The sequence below is a fragment of the Gossypium arboreum genome, chromosome 1, assembly GCF_025698485.1.
Source record: "Gossypium arboreum isolate Shixiya-1 chromosome 1, ASM2569848v2, whole genome shotgun sequence".
NCBI classification, from domain to species: Eukaryota; Viridiplantae; Streptophyta; class Magnoliopsida; order Malvales; family Malvaceae; genus Gossypium; species Gossypium arboreum.
The window spans coordinates 110,520,467-110,540,074 of record NC_069070.1 but is presented as its reverse complement, the minus strand read 5'-3'; the positions used below and the strand labels follow the sequence as shown (position 1 = coordinate 110,540,074).

At 34.7% G+C, this 19,608-nt stretch overlaps 4 protein-coding genes across 5 annotated transcripts; 2 read left to right on the top strand and 2 right to left on the bottom strand.

Moving 5' to 3' along the window:
* Positions 1–7,771: 7,771 nt before the first annotated feature.
* LOC108481989 (uncharacterized) lies at positions 7,772–10,598 on the bottom strand. 2 transcript variants are annotated; one of them, XM_053030286.1, is made up of 9 exons: positions 10,283–10,598; positions 9,619–9,670; positions 9,400–9,452; positions 9,113–9,164; positions 8,938–9,000; positions 8,788–8,847; positions 8,654–8,684; positions 8,324–8,365; positions 7,772–8,211 (listed from the first exon to the last, which is right to left on the bottom strand). In XM_053030286.1, exons 1-9 carry the CDS (start codon positions 10,289–10,291, stop codon positions 8,148–8,150), a joined length of 426 nt encoding a protein of 141 aa, XP_052886246.1. In that variant the 5' UTR covers positions 10,292–10,598; the 3' UTR covers positions 7,772–8,147. The 2 variants fall into 2 exon arrangements, with proteins under 2 accessions (XP_052886246.1, XP_017640583.1); XM_017785094.2 differs by having other exon boundaries at positions 9,619–9,675; positions 10,283–10,597.
* A 28-nt stretch (positions 10,599–10,626) lies between these two features.
* LOC108481990 (ATP synthase gamma chain, chloroplastic-like) lies at positions 10,627–11,992 on the top strand. Its single transcript, XM_017785095.2, has one exon. It carries the CDS (start codon positions 10,741–10,743, stop codon positions 11,872–11,874), a length of 1,134 nt encoding a protein of 377 aa, XP_017640584.1. The 5' UTR covers positions 10,627–10,740; the 3' UTR covers positions 11,875–11,992.
* A 172-nt stretch (positions 11,993–12,164) lies between these two features.
* Positions 12,165–13,904, bottom strand: LOC108481386 (aconitate hydratase, cytoplasmic). The gene is made up of 5 exons (XM_017784528.2): positions 13,839–13,904; positions 13,091–13,255; positions 12,909–13,007; positions 12,592–12,822; positions 12,165–12,468 (listed from the first exon to the last, which is right to left on the bottom strand). The coding sequence occupies exons 1-5, from the start codon at positions 13,902–13,904 to the stop codon at positions 12,400–12,402; spliced, it is 630 nt and encodes a 209-aa protein (XP_017640017.1). The 3' UTR covers positions 12,165–12,399.
* Positions 13,905–14,034: 130 nt separating this feature from the next.
* On the top strand, positions 14,035–14,436 carry LOC108481385 (uncharacterized). Its single transcript, XM_017784527.1, has one exon. The coding sequence runs from the start codon at positions 14,035–14,037 to the stop codon at positions 14,434–14,436; it is 402 nt and encodes a 133-aa protein (XP_017640016.1).
* The last annotated feature ends 5,172 nt before the right edge of the window (positions 14,437–19,608 follow it).

Below are 19,608 nucleotides of genomic sequence, written 5' to 3'. Positions count from 1 at the left end.
AAAACTTGAAGAAACCTCTTTATCAAGGTTGAATTTGAAACTATCAATTGCTCATCATAAATAGCTTTGACCACCTCAAAGCTAGCAATGTAGATCATCACTTTGTTAAGTCCTTGCCTGTGAAAGAGAACCAGATCATCCAAAACCCCTCATAGTTTAACATCAAACACTAACACTCCTCAAATAATGATTGTATCCAAGGACCCGCTCTCCTTTATGATCTTACAAAACTCCCCTTATAGAAACAAGGCCTACACTCGACTTGATGCCCCATTAGTATGTAAGAGGCACCAATTACCTGTATAAGAAGGACCTGAATCAGTTTCGTGTTATCCAGGTGGGGTCTTCATATGAACCAAAGCATATTGTTTCACCCAACTAATAGAGACTTTTATAATTTCACGAAGGCTCCAAGTTATTCCTTGAGAAGTGAAAAGGTTTTTATTTTTCCAGATACGCTAAGCAAGTAACCCAAAAAGGCAAGACCAACTAACCCCTACACTAGGCATCCATAAGTAATCATTTAAGTTATATTCGAACCATTCAAGTAGATTTTTGGAAAAAAAAACTACCTTATTGACTGAAAAACACAACCTCACTTCAAACCTCTTTTGCAGCTAAGCAATCTCTAAGCACATGTAAAATATCCTCTGACTCATTATGGCAAAACGAGCAAGAGTGATCTTGTCCAATGCCCATCTTACTTTTTCCTCATTAGTAAGGAGCCATTGTTTGAAGACGAGCCAGAGGAACACTCGAACTCATTGTGGCCATTTATACATCCAAGGGACTTTCCACAACCTTACTTTAACATGCCACGAACTCTCTTAAATAGCTCAATACGCACTTTTAATAAACAGAGACCTTGTTTGAGTGTTTAACCAAGTGATCCAGTCCAGTCCTATTGATGGATGAGGAGCTAGAATGCTCACAATTCTTTTAACAAAATCTTCTGATATCCAAACACGAAACAATTCAAGATTCCACGTACCCTCTCCCGTAACCATTTCATTAAGCTGATAATCTGATACAAGATTTCCATGAAAAGGTATTCGTTTAAACAATGGCCCTAAGTGCGGAATCCAATAGTCCTTCCAACATTAAATAGATCGACCATCTCTCACAGACCACACTAAATTCTCACGAAGTAAATGTCATACCTTAACAAGGGCCTTCTAAAAGAATGAACATCTTCCTCATGCTATACTATCTGACATCCTCTCCTTTATGATATACATCAATCGAAGAACACGAACCCATAAAATATTGTCCTTTAAGACTATAGCAAACCCACAACCTAATACAAAATGAAGCATTCTTGTCTTCCAAGTGTCAGATTCCAAGGTCGTTACAAACACAAGGTTGACACAAAAAATCCTAATTAACTAAAGTCATCTTCTTCATACCATTCGATGCTCTCCAAATAAATTGCCTGTCTATACACTCGATCTCCTCACAAATACATTTGGGTAACATTATGGACTGCATAAAGTATAATTAGGAATAGAAAGAAGCTAATGCGAGTCTCAAGGCCCAATTTTAGACCCATAGATGTGATGGGCTTATACTACCTCAAGGCCCAACAACAAGGTCAAAGGCCAAGCAAATCAAACCAAAATTCAATTAAAGGCAATATATAAGGATGAATCTTTTCGAGAAAACGATGAATGATACATGCATGAATTCAACCAAGCTGACAATTTTCAAACTGAAAAGATTAGTCAACTTGCAACGAATTTTTGGATAGGATCTAGGATTTATGTGTAATGCCCCAAAATTTTAAGTTTTTGAATTTTTAGAAATTGATAAGTGATTTAATTTGGTTTAGTGGTTAAGTGTTGTGAGTAGTGTATGTGAGGTTTTGGGTTCAAATCCTTTCCTTGATATTTTGGCTAAATTTTGTCTAAAACCCCTAAGTTTGAGTATCTAGGTTAAAAACTATTTGTGCGCGTCTGTTGGCAAGAACAAACATGTTGATTCAGTGGTAAAGTTTCAGCTAACTTTTTGGTCCTGTGTTTGAATCCTTACGTGAACAAATGAGAATAATTTTTGCTAATTTTTCAATATGCGATCCATATAGTAGTATTTCGGTTGAATTTAAACTCTGAAAACATAAAAAAAAAAAACAAAAATCTATTTAGATGAAGGATTAGGTTAGTAGGTAAGTGGTTAGTTTAATTTTTTTTCTTTCTGAAATTTATTTTTCAAAACTGCCCATAAGTTTCCCTCACTGCTACCGTCCACTACTTTATCTTCTTTTCATGTCTGTTACTTTCTTTTCTTTCTTGTTTTTATTTTATTTTATTTTATATTATTTTCTTTCTTTCTTCTTCCTTACGCCTTTCTTGTGATACAATCTTTGTTCCCTCTTATTCTTTCATTATTATTACCTTCGTGCTAGAAATCTGCTTCTTTGTGTTCTACCTTTCTCACTATTAATCTTTCGTGCAGTTGTGCGTAAGTGTTTTGCTACTGGATTTTAAAAGAGGTTTTTGAAGGATGAACTTATTATTTTTATGTGGCGTAGATTTAATATATGTGAATCTTTGTTTAGGTTAGGATCTTGAGACAATCGTTCCTCTAGTAAATTAATTATTGTTGAGAGTTGTTGCTCGTTTTAGGTATGTAATTGTTAATTGGGCTTGTGGTTAATTGGTGATGTTAGGACTACCGCTTGGCATATGTTGTCGATTTAACATGTTAGTTTTAGAGAATCATTATTGATTTGAGCTTGTTAAATACCGATTTTAGATTCTAGTATTTGTGTTGTTGGTTTCACATCAGAAAATATTTAGGTGTGTGACTCGATCTCGTAAAAATAGTAAACAATAAAAAGCCAAAAACCCCACTGTTGACGTCACATGGTCATGTGCCAAACTATATGTACCACACGGTCTGGGTTGTTTGGGGTATGTGTAGGCCATGTGGATCACATGAGCTGAACTAGTTTGGTTGTGTGAGCCTAATTTTTGGAAATTCATGTAGGGTCGTTTTGATTTATGATTCATATTTAGACTATCCTTAGGGTTCATATTGCTTAAATAAGTCTTGAAAACATGATATATGTTAATATGCTTCTGTAAGTGATATGATTAAGGTATGTGAATCACATATGTATGATCTGTGTTCTAACAATTCTAAAAGTATGATTACATACGAAAAGTATGCATGACATATGTATACTGATTATTTGTTAGTATGTACATGTGCATTGGGTTGGGATATATTATGATGAAAGAAATGTTGGCAGTTTAATTATTTGCCTTATCTGGTGGTTTAAAACCACATATATATGTTCTAGTGGCTCAGCCATGTATATATGCTTCTGGCGATTTACCGCATATTATTAACTGGTAGCTTGACTACATTACTATTGAAAAGTGACATACGCTCATTTATTGGTGCGTGGGTTTAGATGGATACTTGATACCCTAATTGGTGGGTGAGGATGATCAGAGATGGAGTGTAGCGGATGGGAGTAGGATCTGATTCTACATCTGTTTCTGTTAATGAAAATATATCTGATTCTATATCTGAGCATAAATCTGAAATACTATATGTTAATTTACATGCTAATGACTTGTTGTATGAGATGTGTTACACACTAAGCCGTAAAATCACTTTATGTTTGTTTTTTTTAATTACTCTGTTCAGTTTAAATATTATTTTCCGTTGGATTATTTTTGGACATTCAGGGATTGTTTATGTTTAGGATTTTATTTTTCATTTTGAACTGCTTTAATGTTGTAGATTATTTTAATTCAAATTGCAATGCATTGAATTTCAAAACCAAATTATGATATTCAAAACTTTGTTTTAACTTGAGGTTCCCGTTGCAAAATTAAGTAATTTTATGTGTGTTTTTCTGAAATTAAAATGAAGTAACCGAATAAGACAATTTTACTTTAAAAATTGGAAATATTATTACCAAGTATTGTTTTACAAAATATTTCCAAATTTTAGGTTTCTGGTTTTCAAACGTACATATGTAATTTCTCAGGATTCGACTATAATGTCTAGGTTGGGTATGAGGTGTTATATAAGGCTTGGATGTCTGCACAATGTTTGAAGATCTATCTTTTAGTTTCAAAACGCATTTTGAATCACTCAATTTTGAGTTTGGCAGCTTAAGTTATGACCGTTTTAGTAAAGACAGCGCGAACAGAATTTCTAGATGAGATTATGACGGAAATTATAAGTTTCAGATTTTTAATTCAAGTTTAAATCATATTGGATTCGATTTTAGGCTTAATTTTTATTATATATGAGCCTAATATTATATTTATTAGGTTTTATTTATTTCGAAATTTGGATATTGTTTAAGTATTTTAAGTTGTTTAAGAGTTTTTGTTTCTTAGGCAAACAAGAAAGATTAGTTTAAAACTGCTTCTTATTTAGATTAATTAGAGTTTCAGTATACTTTAGAGTATTATTTGGATGTATTTAGCTAGCCAATATAAAGGCTTCTTCATTGTTCATTAAACAGACAATTGTTTTCATTAATAAAATTTTTAACTATGAGAATTAGTTTCTTTGTGCAAGATTTCTTTATTGTAATTTTTAGAAGTAGTTTTCTTTTCGATTTTCTTCAAGGGGTTGTGAGAATTCATTCTTTACCCTTCAAATTGCCAAGGATTATTTGTTGTAGAGATGATTAGAGCCATTAATTAAATTTGTTGGGATTTATATCTCAAAGGATTCAATTAGACATTTATCCTTTTATCCATCCATCGATTTATTGTTCCATCTTCCATTTTATTTTTTTAATATCTATTTCTTATTTATTTATAATTTTTATTTGTTCTTTATTCTCAAATTTCTTCTTTTACTTTTTTCGATTTCTTTATTACTAATTTTGTTTATTTCTTCCTTTCATATCATATTCAAATCTTTTCTTTCGAGTCGAACAACTTGAATACGATCCTTCTTCCGCTTCCTCCGCTTCAATTTTTTATCAGGAGCACATATTGCACTAAAGTAATTCTGCTCGCAAGAGAAAGTTGACTGGAATCCCAATTATGCAATTTACTGCGAACCTTTTGAACCACAAACCTCAAAGTATTGCTCGTTATTTTACCATGAAACAAAGGCACTCCCAGATATGTTATGAGATTTTGTACCATTTGAAATCCAAATAGAGTGCTTATCCTATTACCTAGCTCTTCGTCAACTCCACTAGAGAAGAAAATATTAGTCTTGCAGACATTAACCCGAGGCTCCGAAAAAGCACAAAAACTATCCAAAGTTTCCTTGAGAAGCCGAGTTTGTTTCAAAATTGCTTTGGAAAAGATGATCAGATCATCAGTAAAGAAAAGGTGGGATAACTCCAGCCCAAATTGAGATACTCGAATAGGAAACCATCTACCACTGGAAGTAGTTGAATGAATACCATGTCCCAACTATTCCATACAAAACACAAAAAGGTATAGAGGTAGAAGACATCTTCAACGGATCCCTTTAACAGGCTTAAACCTTTGCGTAAGAACCCCATTCCACAAAATCTGCATAGTAAAATTTGAAATATTCTAAAACTTTTGACTTAATTAACAAATTATTCCACACATAATTAAATTTTCATCCCTACTTCACCTATATTCAATAATCATATTAAATTTCAATTATAAATTCAAATTGAATTAAACTTTTAAATGAAAATAAAAGGTTCCCAAAATCATTTTTCCGTTGAGAATTGTTTGGTCAAGAAAAGGAGAAGAAAATAATAATATAAATGTTTAGCTATTTCTTTTGATTTTTATATATATTATTATTATATAGTATTTTGATTTTTTTTTTTAGAACTTTTGCCACTTCACATTTTAAATAATAGTTATTGGTGAACTAGTTGACTAATATATATAATGAAGAAAAGGAGGAAACTATATTTAAAAATTTTATGATTAAATAATGAAAAATTGCTTAACTAATTTAATTATAAAATAATTATTAGAATTCCTTTTTGTTTTTGGAGTAGAAAGCAAAGTTTGAATAGGTAAAAAAGTAGTAAAATTGAAATGGTGCCTGCATGTCCTGGCACGACGGTGACAACTTTCTGGAAGTTTTTTTTTTTTTAATGGTTTTAAGAAAATTAATTACTCTTCTAAGAAAACTCAGTCTCAAAAGTATTTGTTTGAAAATTTTATAAACACCCACATCTTTGTCAACATTTAATAACCAAACTTTTACAAACCTTACTCTTCTCTTTATTATTATTGTAGTGCTTTACAAATCGAGACTCATAATCATACTTGAATTAGCCTTTCATTGTTGATAAAAGATGAAGGAAAGGAAGATTCATGTCCATCACATTAGTGGACACACCATCGAGGCCAGCATAGCCACCTTGATGTGAAAGCCACCCTTGCTAAGCCCTCACTCCTATCACCTTTAAATAGAATGATATTGTAAACTTGAAACAACAACTGTAAAAAAAGCTAAAAATAGGTTGGGGATGAGCCACCACGAGTGGCTAATCTAGTGGGGTTGACAGGGCTCGGGCCTCAAAAATAAAATTTTTTATTTAAGTTATTTTATAGTTTATAAAATTTTAAATTAATAATGATAAAATTTATACTTTAGCATTAAAAATAATAAATATTTAATTTAATTTTTAAAAATTATAAAGATATAAAATATTAAAATTATAAAATTATATTTTTACTATTATAAAATATATACTTTAATTTCACCCCAAAATCCCCGGCCACCACCGACTCAGCAAAAGGGCTCAATTGTCAACCTCAAGCGAAAGAGAAAGTGAAGAGAAGGCGAATGCCGCCAGAACCACCACGCGACTGGTGGTGGAAAGCCGGATAGGATGAAGAGCCACAGTGGAACGCTCTTTGTAATTTATACTTTCACATTTAAAAAAAAAAAAATGGAAGTTAAATAGTAGACTTAGCTTATCAAGTCTTATACATGAAAAGAAGATTGTTTTCTTTGCAAATTAGCTAACCCAAAACATAATTAGAGGTATTCATGCCCCGAATTGATATAAGATATTTAGGTCACTTTTTTAAGCTTAGACTCAATCTGATCCAAAAAATAGACTTATTTTTTTAAACTCGGGTTGATTTAAGAAAAGCAAATTCGAGCCCAACTTAGCCTGTCCATATTTGATTTTTTAGATTAATTTTTATTTAAAATTAAATTTGTTTAAAAATATAATACACTAAATGTACTAAAAAACTAAAATAAATATTTTCTTACGATAAAAATACATTAAAATTTATCTATATTTAGAAACCCTACCATAAATATAATAAATATTTTATTATATTAAAAATAGAAATAAATATAATAAATATTTTATTATATTAAAAATAGAAATAAATATAATAAATATTTTATTGTATTTAATATAAATTTTAAAATTTTATATTTTGGGTTGAATTATTTAGTTCGGTAAATTTTTTCAAGCCTTGGGCAATGGATTTAATTGTTATTGGATTAATGATTTAATATAAATATAAATATAAATATAAATAAATATAATTATTATTTAACATATATAATTAATATAATATTTAAAACAGGTTGAGTCAAGCCAAACTCAAGCTAAAAAAAATCTTGCTCAACGCCCAGCTCATATAAAAAAGGGCCTTAAATTTTACCCAAATTTCATTTTTCAAGCCTCGTATTTTATCAAAACCCTCCAATTTTTTAGTGAACTTCCAGGCTTGACCCATGAACAAGTTTACACATAATCTAGTTAAAGGAAGATATAAAGCATTGCTAAACAGAGCTATTTATGCTCTTAAGCTCTTTCAGACAGTTCTTTTTGAACCAAAACTAAGACTAATGAATAGTATAGTATTGTCTATGTTCAAATGTTCAAGAGAAGTGGACCAAAAGAATACTAGCAATATTTTATCACCTCTACAACATGAAGAAAAGGTTTAGGATTAGCCCTGAAATCATGCATTGATGGATAAAATCTGAATACCAACCATCATCTATCAAAACCCAAAAATGAAAATCAATTTTAAATGTGATCCGCTAAAGAATGTGTTCGTTTAGAGTGCCAAAATTGAGGCTTCACCAGACAACAATGGTGGTTTATCTCAGAGTAGATTCTGTGGTATGGATCGAAGGGCAGAAATGTAGGCATTATGGTGCCGTAAATAGCTCTCAACATGCATTGATTATCGTCATGTTGGTGGTTGCCATGTTCCTGGCTTATAGGTTGCACCAGATCCTGTTGGTTCCGAAGACCTGAAAAAAATAGATAGGAGGATAAAAGAACACATAATTCGTGTTAGCAAGAATAGTGAGCTGAGAGTATCCATGTATAAAGCTATATTTTTGAAAAGGGACTGAAACTTACTCTGGAATTGGCTCTTCTTTTTCTTCATGTGTTTCTTTGATCCTGTAAATACAAGACGAGACGTTTAAGCATTCATAGTATTGAGCAATTATCATGATATGATAAAAAGAAAAACAAATAAGCTCCAATGGCAACTCATTTTACGAGAAAAAAAAAAAGGTCACTGGTGCAATGCAGGGAGAGTTAAAAAGAAAGGGGAATCCAGCATAGGAATTGGATTAGGAAAAAGATAAAACCACAGTGATAAAGAATTCAACAAAGTAGCATTATTATTGCTTCAATTCTCGGCAATGTTTAGTTCAAGTAGCAAAACAGTTTGTTGTCTCTTACCTTCCATCTGATGCTTGTTCAACTTTGTCACCTGAGTAAAAACATCGGAATGAAAACATTGGCAGCAAAGCTTTGATAAATTATATTGATTAAGTTTTAGAACAGATGCACAGCTCGGTAAAAGAATATAATACCTTCTGAAGCAGATGGAAATTGCCGAATGAAGCTTTTTAAGTCTGGACCTCCAACTTGACCTTTAAGTTACAGTATAGTTATCAACAACTAGACAATGAAATATAGCAACAGGGAATGAGGAAACACAAAAGCAGTAGCTAAACACTAACCCGAGCTCACAGCCTTCCTACTGCCTTCTCTGGCTTTCCTTTCTTCTTCTTCCTTCTTCAGAACTTTTTTCCCAAAAAAAAAAAAAGAAAAAAAGAAAAAGGCAAGACAAATCTTTATCAGAGAATGTAGTATCGAGACGTGTAAATTGATACTACTAGTACTAGTAATACATACGGGCAACATTAAGCCTAACACGTTCACGCCTTGCTTCAAGTTCCAACATTTCCTGAAGATAGAAACAATAAACTGTCAAATTGGAGTTGAAATCATTCCACCAGGATCCTTACCCGGAAAACTTGCAACCAAAGTAAAAGATTTGATGTCAAAATGTTTTCATCAAATCTGCTATCTGTTTAAGAGATATTTATCCATTTAAATGTATAATCATGGTTCACTTCATCTTTTGATGAGGGAAAGTTTTGGTGCTTTGAGAAAAATTTTGATAATGCATTTGTAAGTACCTCTGGAGTCGGAGCTACTTTTCGCTGCCCATTCAACCAACATATCCATTCAACTACAGCAATTGAACAACAAGAAACCATAAGTAAGGATAAAAAAAATGTAGTGCATGTTAAGGTAGCTTTTAACAAACATACCGGTTAGTTACTTTGAGAGTATCATTGTCTATTCTATTCTATGCTATGATTAATGGACATGGGTAAAAGAGCGAGCAAGCTTACCTGAGATGGATGTTGGATCTTGCTCTCCCTTGAATTCCACCCATCTTTTCTCCTTTACTAATACATAGACAGAAACTACAATGTCAAAGAAACTTAATAGTAATGGCAACAAAAATCTGCATTAATTCCAAATACGGTGTCCAGGCCTGGTATTTTCCTTATTACTTTCTCCTTCTTGAAACCTCCTTACGATTAAACCTCACATTCAGACGAGACCCTTGGAGCAAAATAGCATCATAGTTCGAAAAATCCATAAAAACCAAGAATGAAAAACCAGCTCAAAGACATCAAATAAACATATCTAGCTAGACCTTGAAGGCTTCAAGTCTTACCCTACATGATTTCGTAAACAAAAAACTAATCTCCCAACAAGCAATAGCTAAAAGAAAAGTAAATCAAAGGGGAATCCAGATGTCAAATTGCTAGCTATTTGCAACAATTATAAACACGAAATGCAATACAAAATACACATGTTCATACAATTCTTCAAAATCCCAGACAAATAATCCAATAACTCAAATAAAAAGTTCAAAAACACAAACAAGAATCACAAGTAAAAAAACCCATACAGAAAAGGAACAAACAGGATCAACAACAAATACCCATATCCATAAGAGTGAAATTTTTTAAATTAAAAAAAGAAAAGGGAATGAGACCCACTTACAAATACCATCAATCTCTTCTTTTCTAGTGAAGTAACGGTTCCCAGCTTTATCTACACCTATGAATGTTCTGTTGCTGAAAAACCCAGCAATTCTAGACAACAGCTTTGACATCTCTGCTTCTAAAGCTGCGGTTTTTCGGCTTTTTGGTAACTTCAATTAAGGACTTTGCGACATTGGAGGGTGAAGCTAAGGTCACACAGACAGTAGCTCAAAACGACATGCCGTTTTGAGTCTTCTAGTTCTAATTCACGTGGAAGTGACCCGTGGGTTGTCTTTTAGACTCTGTTTGTTACTTCAAAAATAATTCTCTTTTAATCTAAACTCGGTTCATTTATTAATAAAAGAGGCCCAAACAGAGTCTTACAACAACTGAAAAAAGTCCCCACAACAATCTTTTGTTACTTTGATCGGATTCTAAGCTTAATCCCAAAACCCTGCAAAAACCCCTCTCTCAATAATGTATTCATCAAATCTACCTATTTGGGTCTCATCAAAGCCTTCAAATTCCAATAAAAATATACTCTTTTATCAATTTAACCAAAACCTATTTTTCCAATTTTCTAAAAGATTACCACCAAAAAGCCTCTCTCAATCTCCTTCACCCTTTACTCGGATTCGTTGCTGCCTTCGTGAGCTCAGAAAACGAATTGAAACAGTAAAAAGCACTCAAAAAATCACTGAAGCAATGAAGCTGGTGGCTGCTGCAAAGGTTAGGAGAGCTCAAGAAGCTGTCATCAACGGTAGGCCTTTTACTGAGGCTTTAGTTGAGTTACTTTACACTATTAATGAAAGTTTACAATGTGACGATGTTGATTGTCCTTTAACTGTTATTAGGCTTGTTAAGAAAGTAGCTCTAGTTGTTATAACTGGTGATAGGGGTCTTTGTGGTAGTTTCAACAGTGCAGTGATAAAAAAGGCTGAGTCCCGGATTTCGGATTTGAAAGGTCTTGGATTGGATTACACTGTTATTAGTGTAGGAAAAAAGGGTAATTCTTATTTTAGTCGGAAAGATGATATTTCGGTTGAAAGATTTGTTGAAGGAGTAGGGTTTCCTACTGCAAAAGAAGCTCAGATGATTGCTGATGATGTTTTCTCATTGTTTGTTACTGAAGAGGTTGATAAGGTTGAGCTTGTGTACACAAAGTTTGTATCTTTGGTGAAGTCGGATCCGGTGATCCGTACTCTGCTTCCTTTGTCGGTGAGAGGGGAGGTTTTTGATGTGAATGGGAATTGTGTTGATGCTGTGGAAGATGAGTTGTTTATGTTGACAACCAAGGAAGGGAAGCTGGCTGTGGAGAGGGATAAAGTGAGGGTGGAAGGAGGGCCAATTTCTCCTCTTATGCAGTTCGAGCAAGATCCGGTTCAAATTCTTGATGCCATGATACCTCTTTATTTGAACAGTCAGATCTTGAGGGCATTGCAGGAATCGTTGGCTAGTGAGCTTGCGGCTAGGATGAATGCAATGAGTAATGCTACTGATAATGCAGTTGAGTTGAAGAAGAATCTTTCAATTGTCTATAATCGGGAGCGACAGGCAAAAATAACCAGTGAGATTCTGGAGATTGTTGCTGGAGCTGAGGCACTTACATAAATTCATAATTGGACCGTTTTTACTCCTCCTTGTATGTTTCTTTTCTCCAATATCCTTATGAAGTGCATGGTCTTTTGATTATGATTGCAATAAAGAGGAATTTGTTCAATGATTCTAATCCTTTTTGCTTCATTGCTCCTTTATCTTCAACCATATGCTATGTCTCACTGTTCAGCATGGTGCCTTTACTTGCAATTTAAACTACTTTATGTGCTTCAAGGTTACTTTTGGTGTTGCACATTTGTTCTACGGTACATATTTGATTGAAACTAGAGACAATGAAGCAGCGATTTTTACGAATTTTAACAACATTAATGTGTTGTAATAACTATATTCAAGATTTACATATATGGTATAACACACTTCTTTTCATTTAAAAAAAAATGCTTTGGGGTACATGCAAATCCTCTCTGCTCCGCTAGTGATCATATGCAGAAGCCCCCCCCCCCCTCCCCAATAACCTATAAAGAGGTCAAGCAATGTCGATTGCAAAGTGGAGAGGTTACTGATTTGAAGCTAAGTTCTTCACTCCTTGTTAAGGTTTTGAATGATGAATGGAAGTATTGCACCATGATTAAAGAAAGCCAATTCCACCTGCAGATTAATTCTCATGCAAGTTAGCAACATTTATATGCATAAAGCTAGTAATCCAATCCTGAATGCTTGACAAAAAACCCTCCCCTTTTCTCTTCATATAACTGTTGAGTCGTGACATACCTTTGAATTGAAGCGGACAGAACATGTGAAGGATTTTCTGGTGTCGGTTGTGATGGTAACATCTTGGCCTGCTCTTATCTCACAGATTTTACTTGGTAGGTGAATTTTATGGCGCTCGAGACCTGTTAATCCTAGTGTATCAGCATCCTCTCCAGCCTTGAAACAACATGTTATGATCCCATACCGACCAGATTCTCTCTCGAAGCTCTTAGCAATCACTGCTTTGACTCCCTGAACAAAGGGGAAGAAAGGTGAATTATATTGATAGATGAGATGAGCTAGAAACAAAAAAACATGGTATTTAGATGTATTTGCACCACTAACATTGGGCCTTTGGCCGCCCAATCTCGTGAGCTGCCGCTTCCATAATCTGATCCAGCTAAGATAATAGTGTCCTGCCCGGTGGCCTCGTACTTCTGCGAGTAGATTATATTCCGTATTTATTAAATACGGTCTAAGCTTAAGTCATGTATTTCTAAATACTGATGTTAACACGCACCATTGCAGCATCATATACATTGAGTTTATCTCCTGTTGGGACATGAATTATCTTGGGGCTAAACTCCCCCTTCAAGAGCTTGTTAACAAAGCGGATATTGGCAAATGCACCCCTTGCCATTACCTCATCATTGCTTCGACGACTACCATAGGTATTGAAGTCCCTCTACTTGACCCATTTTGTTGTTTAAAAAAAAAAAACATAAGAACAATTTACTTGCATATTTTTATCATTAAAATTTTTAAAAAGTATTTTTATTATTTTTAAACAGTAAACAAGTCATTTGAGTGGTTTGGATGCCTAGATCCAAGCCTAGAATTTTCTTTTAAAATTAGACTTATGATCAATATATGAAAACCTCTAATTTTCCATATTCCATCAAAATATAATATCCAAACAAAATAAAGATTCATTTCCTTGCTTGACTCAATTTTCTTTTATCTCTAAATCTTGATGCAAACGTATTAAGTGAAGTTTAATATTCGATAAAAAAGGTAATATTGTAGATAAAAAATAGTATTGTAAAAATTTTGTTCAATGTTAAAATACGATGCAACTTGATTTTAAATTTAATAAAGCACAAAAAAAAAATAAAAAATAAAAACTAGATTTTGAATAATTTTATTTCTACATAAACAAAACCTCATACTTCCAAAATCTTAACCCTGTTTTCTTGCTACTTAAAATCTCTAATAAACAAGAGAAATCACGTGATTCAGTCCAACTATGCATGGATTTCCCGCCCTACCTTTTTCAAAGCCCTAAAAACATTCTCTTTCTTTCTCAGCCCTATTTCTCCAATTTTCCCACCCATATTTTCCCGCTTCTCAAACACTTCTCTTTTCCCTTATAAAACTCTCCCATTTTTTCTTATCCAAAAAAAATATCTATCTACTACTTACTCCACTGTTCCGTATCCATCTAAATTTCCCAAAATTTTCCAGATGAAATCCATTTCAAGATCCTTCAAGGCTGAAGCATTCCACAGGTATCTAAAGCCAGGAGCTTTAGCCCAACTAAGGGACTCCAAAATCAATGCCAGATCCAACAAGCTCAAGCTATTTCGACTTGACTCGATCCCATCTTTGAGTCCAAGCCAAACCCAGATCCAAATTTCAGATTTTGATCAGATCCCAAGGTTCCTTAGCAAGATCTATAGAGGTTCATGTTGTCTCCAAAGGAAGAAGCTTTTGGCTCCCAAATCTATTTTGCTTGTCAATTTTCAGGCTTCTAGTCAAAGTTTAGAATCTAGGGAGAGCGATAGGAATAGTGAGAGTAGAAGTAATAGAAATGGTGATAATTTGTTGATTAACGTGCTAAACAATGATGTTGTTGTGGCTCATTGAATCAAAGTGGCGAATTAAAAGAAAAAAGGGTTCTCTTTGCATTCTCTTGTAAAGTTTCTTCCTTTTTGTGGTATTGATTTTACATGAAAATTGAATGTGAAGTTTCGCTTATAATTATGGTGGAATGACCCCAAAATTTGTTTGCTTCTGTTTATGACACAAGTAATTGTAAGTTATAACTACTGATGTTCATTTAAACCAATGTTTTGGTCTAGTAGGGAACTCAAGGGACGTTTTTTTTATTTATTTAACTCAACATTAATATTCTTGTCCATGTATGAAGTGGTCAATCAAAGAAATACAATTAGTCATTCTCATTCACATGTTAAATTACTGTTCTTGTTTCTGATCTTTTTCATGATCAAGGACAAATGGGATATGTCAAATTACACTATTGGTTTCTTTTGTTGAACCAAATGTTGTTAGTTAGGCTGATTTGAGGTTGAATCAGGTTTTAAAACAGGGGAAATTTATCCTTCTGGTAGATTAAAATCTCAAGTAACCAATTTGTCTTGTCATATCTGTCTATGTTGCTTTATGTTTAGCTGTATCATTTCCAAGAAGTAAGAAACATGCAATATTCAATGAAGAGAAACGTTGGGAACTAGAGCTGATTCCAGGTGTTGCGCGGAAGCGTGTAAAAGAGTAAAATTATTGTACTGAAAAATCACACCAAGTTCAATTCCCAGGAAAGAGAGGTAGATCACGAAGATTACTTAAATACCAAGTCTTTCCTAGCCAGAATATCCCTCTATCGTAATTTAATAGCACAATAAATCACTACAATCACATTCACAAAATATGCAAAACAAATAATAAAGAACACCGAATTTTAACGAGGTTCAAAGAATTTTGCCTACGTCTTCTAGCACTACCAAATATATTTCACTCCAAAAATTACAAGTGAAATTTACAAATAGAGAGAGAGAATAATGCCTTAAGTAGAGAATGGCAATTATGGGATGAAGAAAGTAAGAAATGGTTAGGCCTATTTATAGTTGAGGCTCAAGGATCAACTTGCAATGTCCCTATACAATTAGGGACCAAAATTGCAATTATCCCATGCCAACTTTTAACCCAACTTGCCAACCAATATTACTTTCTACTTTCGGTGCCCACCCCATTTGACTTTTCAAAGAATGGTGGGTTCCAATAATCTCCACCTTGAAGATTTGATTAGGATAATCTTATCTTCACACAATTCTTTCTGCTTTTGACAACAATACTTGATAGTGCCTTCTTCAACTGTTAAACTTGCAGATATTAATCAAGTTCAAACAATGTTTGAACTTGGTTGTCATACCACCTTGGTCATCATATCTGCGGGATTATCTACGCCTTGATCTTCTGAAGACAAATTTTCCCCTCTTCAATAATTTCCCGCACAAAATGGAATCGTATGTCGATATGTTTTGTACGTGCATGATAGACTTGATTCTTTGCTAAATGAATAGCAGTTTGACTATCACAATACACGTTAATATGCTCCTGAACCAACCCCAAGGTTTTAGCCATACCTTGTAACCAAATAGCCTCCTTTACGACCTCTGTTATGCCCATGTACTCTAAACATGGTTGACAATGCAATCAGACCGTAGTGTAGACTTCCAACTTATTGGTCCTCCAAAAAGTGTAAACACATAACCGGTGGTTGATCTTCGCTTGTCCAAATCACCGCATAGTCGAATCAACGTACCCAATAACACCTTTACCAAGTGTATTATCCTCGCTTGAACAAGAATCCAACATCCACGGTCTTCTCGAATATACCGTAGAATCCATTTCACGACTTGCCAATGTCCTTTTCCAAGATTATGCATATACCGCCACTATACTAATCGCTGTGAAATGTCGGGTCTTGTACACACCATTGTATACATCAAGCTACCTTTCGCATTAGAATACGGAACTTGCAACATGTATTCTCGTTCCGTATTCGTCGAAGGAGATAGTTGTGCGAAAAGCTTGAAATGAGAAGCCAACGGGTACTTACAGGTTTTGTCTCGCTCGTTCATGCCAAACTAACATAGTACCTTTTTCAAATATCGCTCGAGACAAGCTAACTCTATTATGAGCTCTATCTCCATATTTCCATGCCGAGAATCTTTTAGCTTCTCCTAGATCTTTCATCTCAAACTCGAGATTGAGTTGAGTCTTCAATCTTTCAATCTCAACTTTGCTCTTAGATGCTATTAGCATATCATCAACATATATGAGCAAGTATATGAAAGTTTCTTCTTGTAGCTTCGAAAATACACGCAATGATCAAATTTACTTCTTGTGTACCTTTGCCCTTTCATGAACTGATTAAATCGCTTGTACCATCGCCTCCTAGAGATTGCTTCAATCCATAAAGTGAATTTGTCGGTTTGCAAACCCAATTTTCTTTTCAAAGAACCTTGAATCCATCCGGTGAGTCATATAGATTTCCTCTTCCAAATCACCGTGTAAAACGCGGTCTTCACATCAAGTGAACTAGTTCAAGATCATATTAGCAACCAAGGCTAGCAAAATCCGAATAGACGAATGCTTCACAACTGGAGAAAACACTTCATTGTAATCTATTCCTTCTTTCTGAGCGTAACCCTTTGCTACCAATCTAGCCTTGTATCGAATTTCAATTTTATCAGGAAATCCTTCCTTCTTTGCATATACCCATTTGCATCCAATTGCCTTCTTTCCTTGGGTAGTGTCACCAACTCCCAGGTCTTATTTTTATGAAGAGACTGCATTTCTTCATTCATTGCTTGCTTCCACTTTACACCATCAGGGTTACTTACTGCTTCTGTGTAAGTAGAAGGAACATCATCATCTGCAATTGGAAGTGCATAGGCCACTATATCATCAAAGCGAGCAGGCTTACGAATCTCTTCTTGGCCTTCTATATGCAATTGAATCTTGTTGTTGTAGAGGTTCTTGGGTAGGAACCTCTTCATCATTTGTCCTCCAATATTAGTTGGATCATCGTTAACCTTTTCAAGCTCCACCGCTGCAAAGTACTCTCGGTTTTGTCATCCTTTTGTGAATCCTTGTACTTCAACATGGTTGATTCATCAAAAGTCACATCTCTCTGAAAATAATTTTCCTTGTATTAGGACACCGAGGCGGTATCCTTTTACTCCATCGTTATACCCAAGAATAATGCTTTCTTTGCTCTTGGGTCTAACTTAGATTCTTTACATGATAATATGCAGTGGAACCAAATACATGTAAAGAATCATAATCGATGTGATTTACATCCACATCTCCATACGAGTTTTTCCATTTATTGCGGTGATGGCAAGCGGTTAATTAGATGGCACGCATATGTAATCGCCTCATTAAAATTCTTTGTCCAATCCAAGATTGGACAACATACATCGAACTTTCTCCAAGATAGTTCGATTCATGCGTTCTGCCACCCCATTCTGCTGTGGTGTATCCCGAACGTTGAAGTGTCGCACAATGCCCTCATCTTGGCATACTTGTAGAAATGGATCGTTTTGTACTCAACCATTATCGATCGAAGTCGTTTGACCTTTCGACCACCGAGTCTCCACCATCTTCTTCCATTTCGAAATGCATCCAAAACTTCACTTTTCTTTTCATTAGATACACCCATACTTTTCTTGAATAATCATCAACAAAAGTAACAAAATAGTGCATACCTCCCAAAGAAGCTACTTTGGTAGGTCCCCACACATCACTGTGAACGTAGTCCAGAATTCCTTTTGTATTGTGAATTGCTGGACCAAATTTTACCCTCTTCTGCTTGCCCAGAACACAATGTTCACAGAATTCCATTTTGCAAGAATTTGCACCTTTCAACAAGCCTTGCTTCGCCAATGTCCGCAAAGCTTTTCACCAAAGATGTCCCAATCGCATATGCCATAATCTGTAGCCTCTGAATCTACATTTTTGTAGAAATTGTTGATGTTGATCCAATAACTGTACTTCCATTTAAAAAGTACAAGTTATTTCTTCTTGTGCCTTTCATCACCGTCAATTGCCCACTACTACTTTTAGTAATCCATCTCTCAAAGTGATTGTGAGCCCTTTAGATTCTAGGGCCCCTAATGAGATGAGATTTTTCTTCAGCTAGGTACGTGGCGAACATCTGTCAAGACTTGGATTGAGCCGTCGTGATTCTTCAATTGGACTGCACCCACTCCCATTGTCTTACAAGCACTATCATTGCCCATAAGAACAATTCCACCTTCTAGCTCTTTAAGACTAGAAAACCAGTCCTTATTAGGACACATATGGTAAGTACATCCCGAATCCAAAATCCACTCATCCGCTTTGACATGCCATTGCCATGCCAACCAAGCTAAAGTCGACTCCTCATCATGCTCCGCTACACATGCATTAGAAATAGCCTTGCCCTTTTGTAGCTTAGGACAATTCTTTTTCCAATGCCCTTTTTCACGGCAAAAGGCACATTCATCTTTGGCGGGTCTCCCTTTGGACTTTCCCCTTCTACCAGATTTGCTGCTGTGTGAACGACCTCTTACTGTTAAGACTTCTGCGGTTGTATCTCTGTGATTTCTTTTATCTTTCTTTCGAGTCTCAGATCTATACAACGCACTACAGACTGCATCAAATGTGATCGTGTCCTTCCCATGAAGCAATGTGGTGGTAAGATGATCATATTCATCAGGAAGGGAATTCAACAATAATAATGCCTTGTCTTCATCTTCAAATTTCTCATCTAAATTTAGCAAGTCTGCTAAAATTTTATTGAATGAGTTCACATGGTCATTCATCGACATACCGGGTGCATACGTGAATCGATAAAGTTTCTTTTTCATATAAAGCCTATTTTCAAGACTTTTCGTTAGAAACTTTTCTTCCAGTGTATCCCATAACTTCTTCGCTGATGTCTCCCTCATGACAGAGTACTTCTGCTCTTTGGCCAAACATAGGCGGATTGTACCACACGCCTGTCTATTGATCTTGGCCCACTCCTTGTCATCCATCTTGTCAGGTTTTTCTTCAAGGGCTATATCTAGCTCTTTGCGACATAAGACATCCAGATCTCACATTGCCACATACCAAAATTATTGGTACCGTCAAATTTCTCTACTTCAAATTTTGCATTTGTCACAGAGTCCTTGTCGATGACGATCTCGCGCCCATTTTCTCCTCAATCCCAACTCATCGATACGTGAACAGACTGTATTCAGTAAATAG

What these genes read in the sequence shown, in the direction of transcription:
- LOC108481386 (XM_017784528.2), bottom strand. Translation starts at nt 13,904, where the DNA reads ATGGGTGGGAAAATTGGAGAAATAGGGCTGAGAAAGAAAGAGAATGTT. An exon ending in CCAAAGGCCCAATGTTAGTG is followed by an intron (nt 12,823 to 12,908) that starts GTGCAAATACAT and finishes CCCTTTGTTCAG; the next exon opens with GGAGTCAAAGCAGTGATTGC. An exon ending in CTGTCCGCTTCAATTCAAAG is followed by an intron (nt 12,469 to 12,591) that starts GTATGTCACGAC and finishes ATTAATCTGCAG; the next exon opens with GTGGAATTGGCTTTCTTTAA.
- LOC108481989 (XM_017785094.2), bottom strand. Translation starts at nt 10,394, where the DNA reads ATGTCAAAGCTGTTGTCTAGAATTGCTGGGTTTTTCAGCAACAGAACA. An exon ending in AGATCCAACATCCATCTCAG is followed by an intron (nt 9,453 to 9,618) that starts GTAAGCTTGCTC and finishes CAATTGCTGTAG; the next exon opens with TTGAATGGATATGTTGGTTG. An exon ending in AAAGAAGAGCCAATTCCAGA is followed by an intron (nt 8,212 to 8,323) that starts GTAAGTTTCAGT and finishes TATTTTTTTCAG; the next exon opens with GTCTTCGGAACCAACAGGAT.
- LOC108481990 (XM_017785095.2), top strand. Translation starts at nt 10,741, where the DNA reads ATGTATTCATCAAATCTACCTATTTGGGTCTCATCAAAGCCTTCAAAT.
- LOC108481385 (XM_017784527.1), top strand. Translation starts at nt 14,035, where the DNA reads ATGAAATCCATTTCAAGATCCTTCAAGGCTGAAGCATTCCACAGGTAT.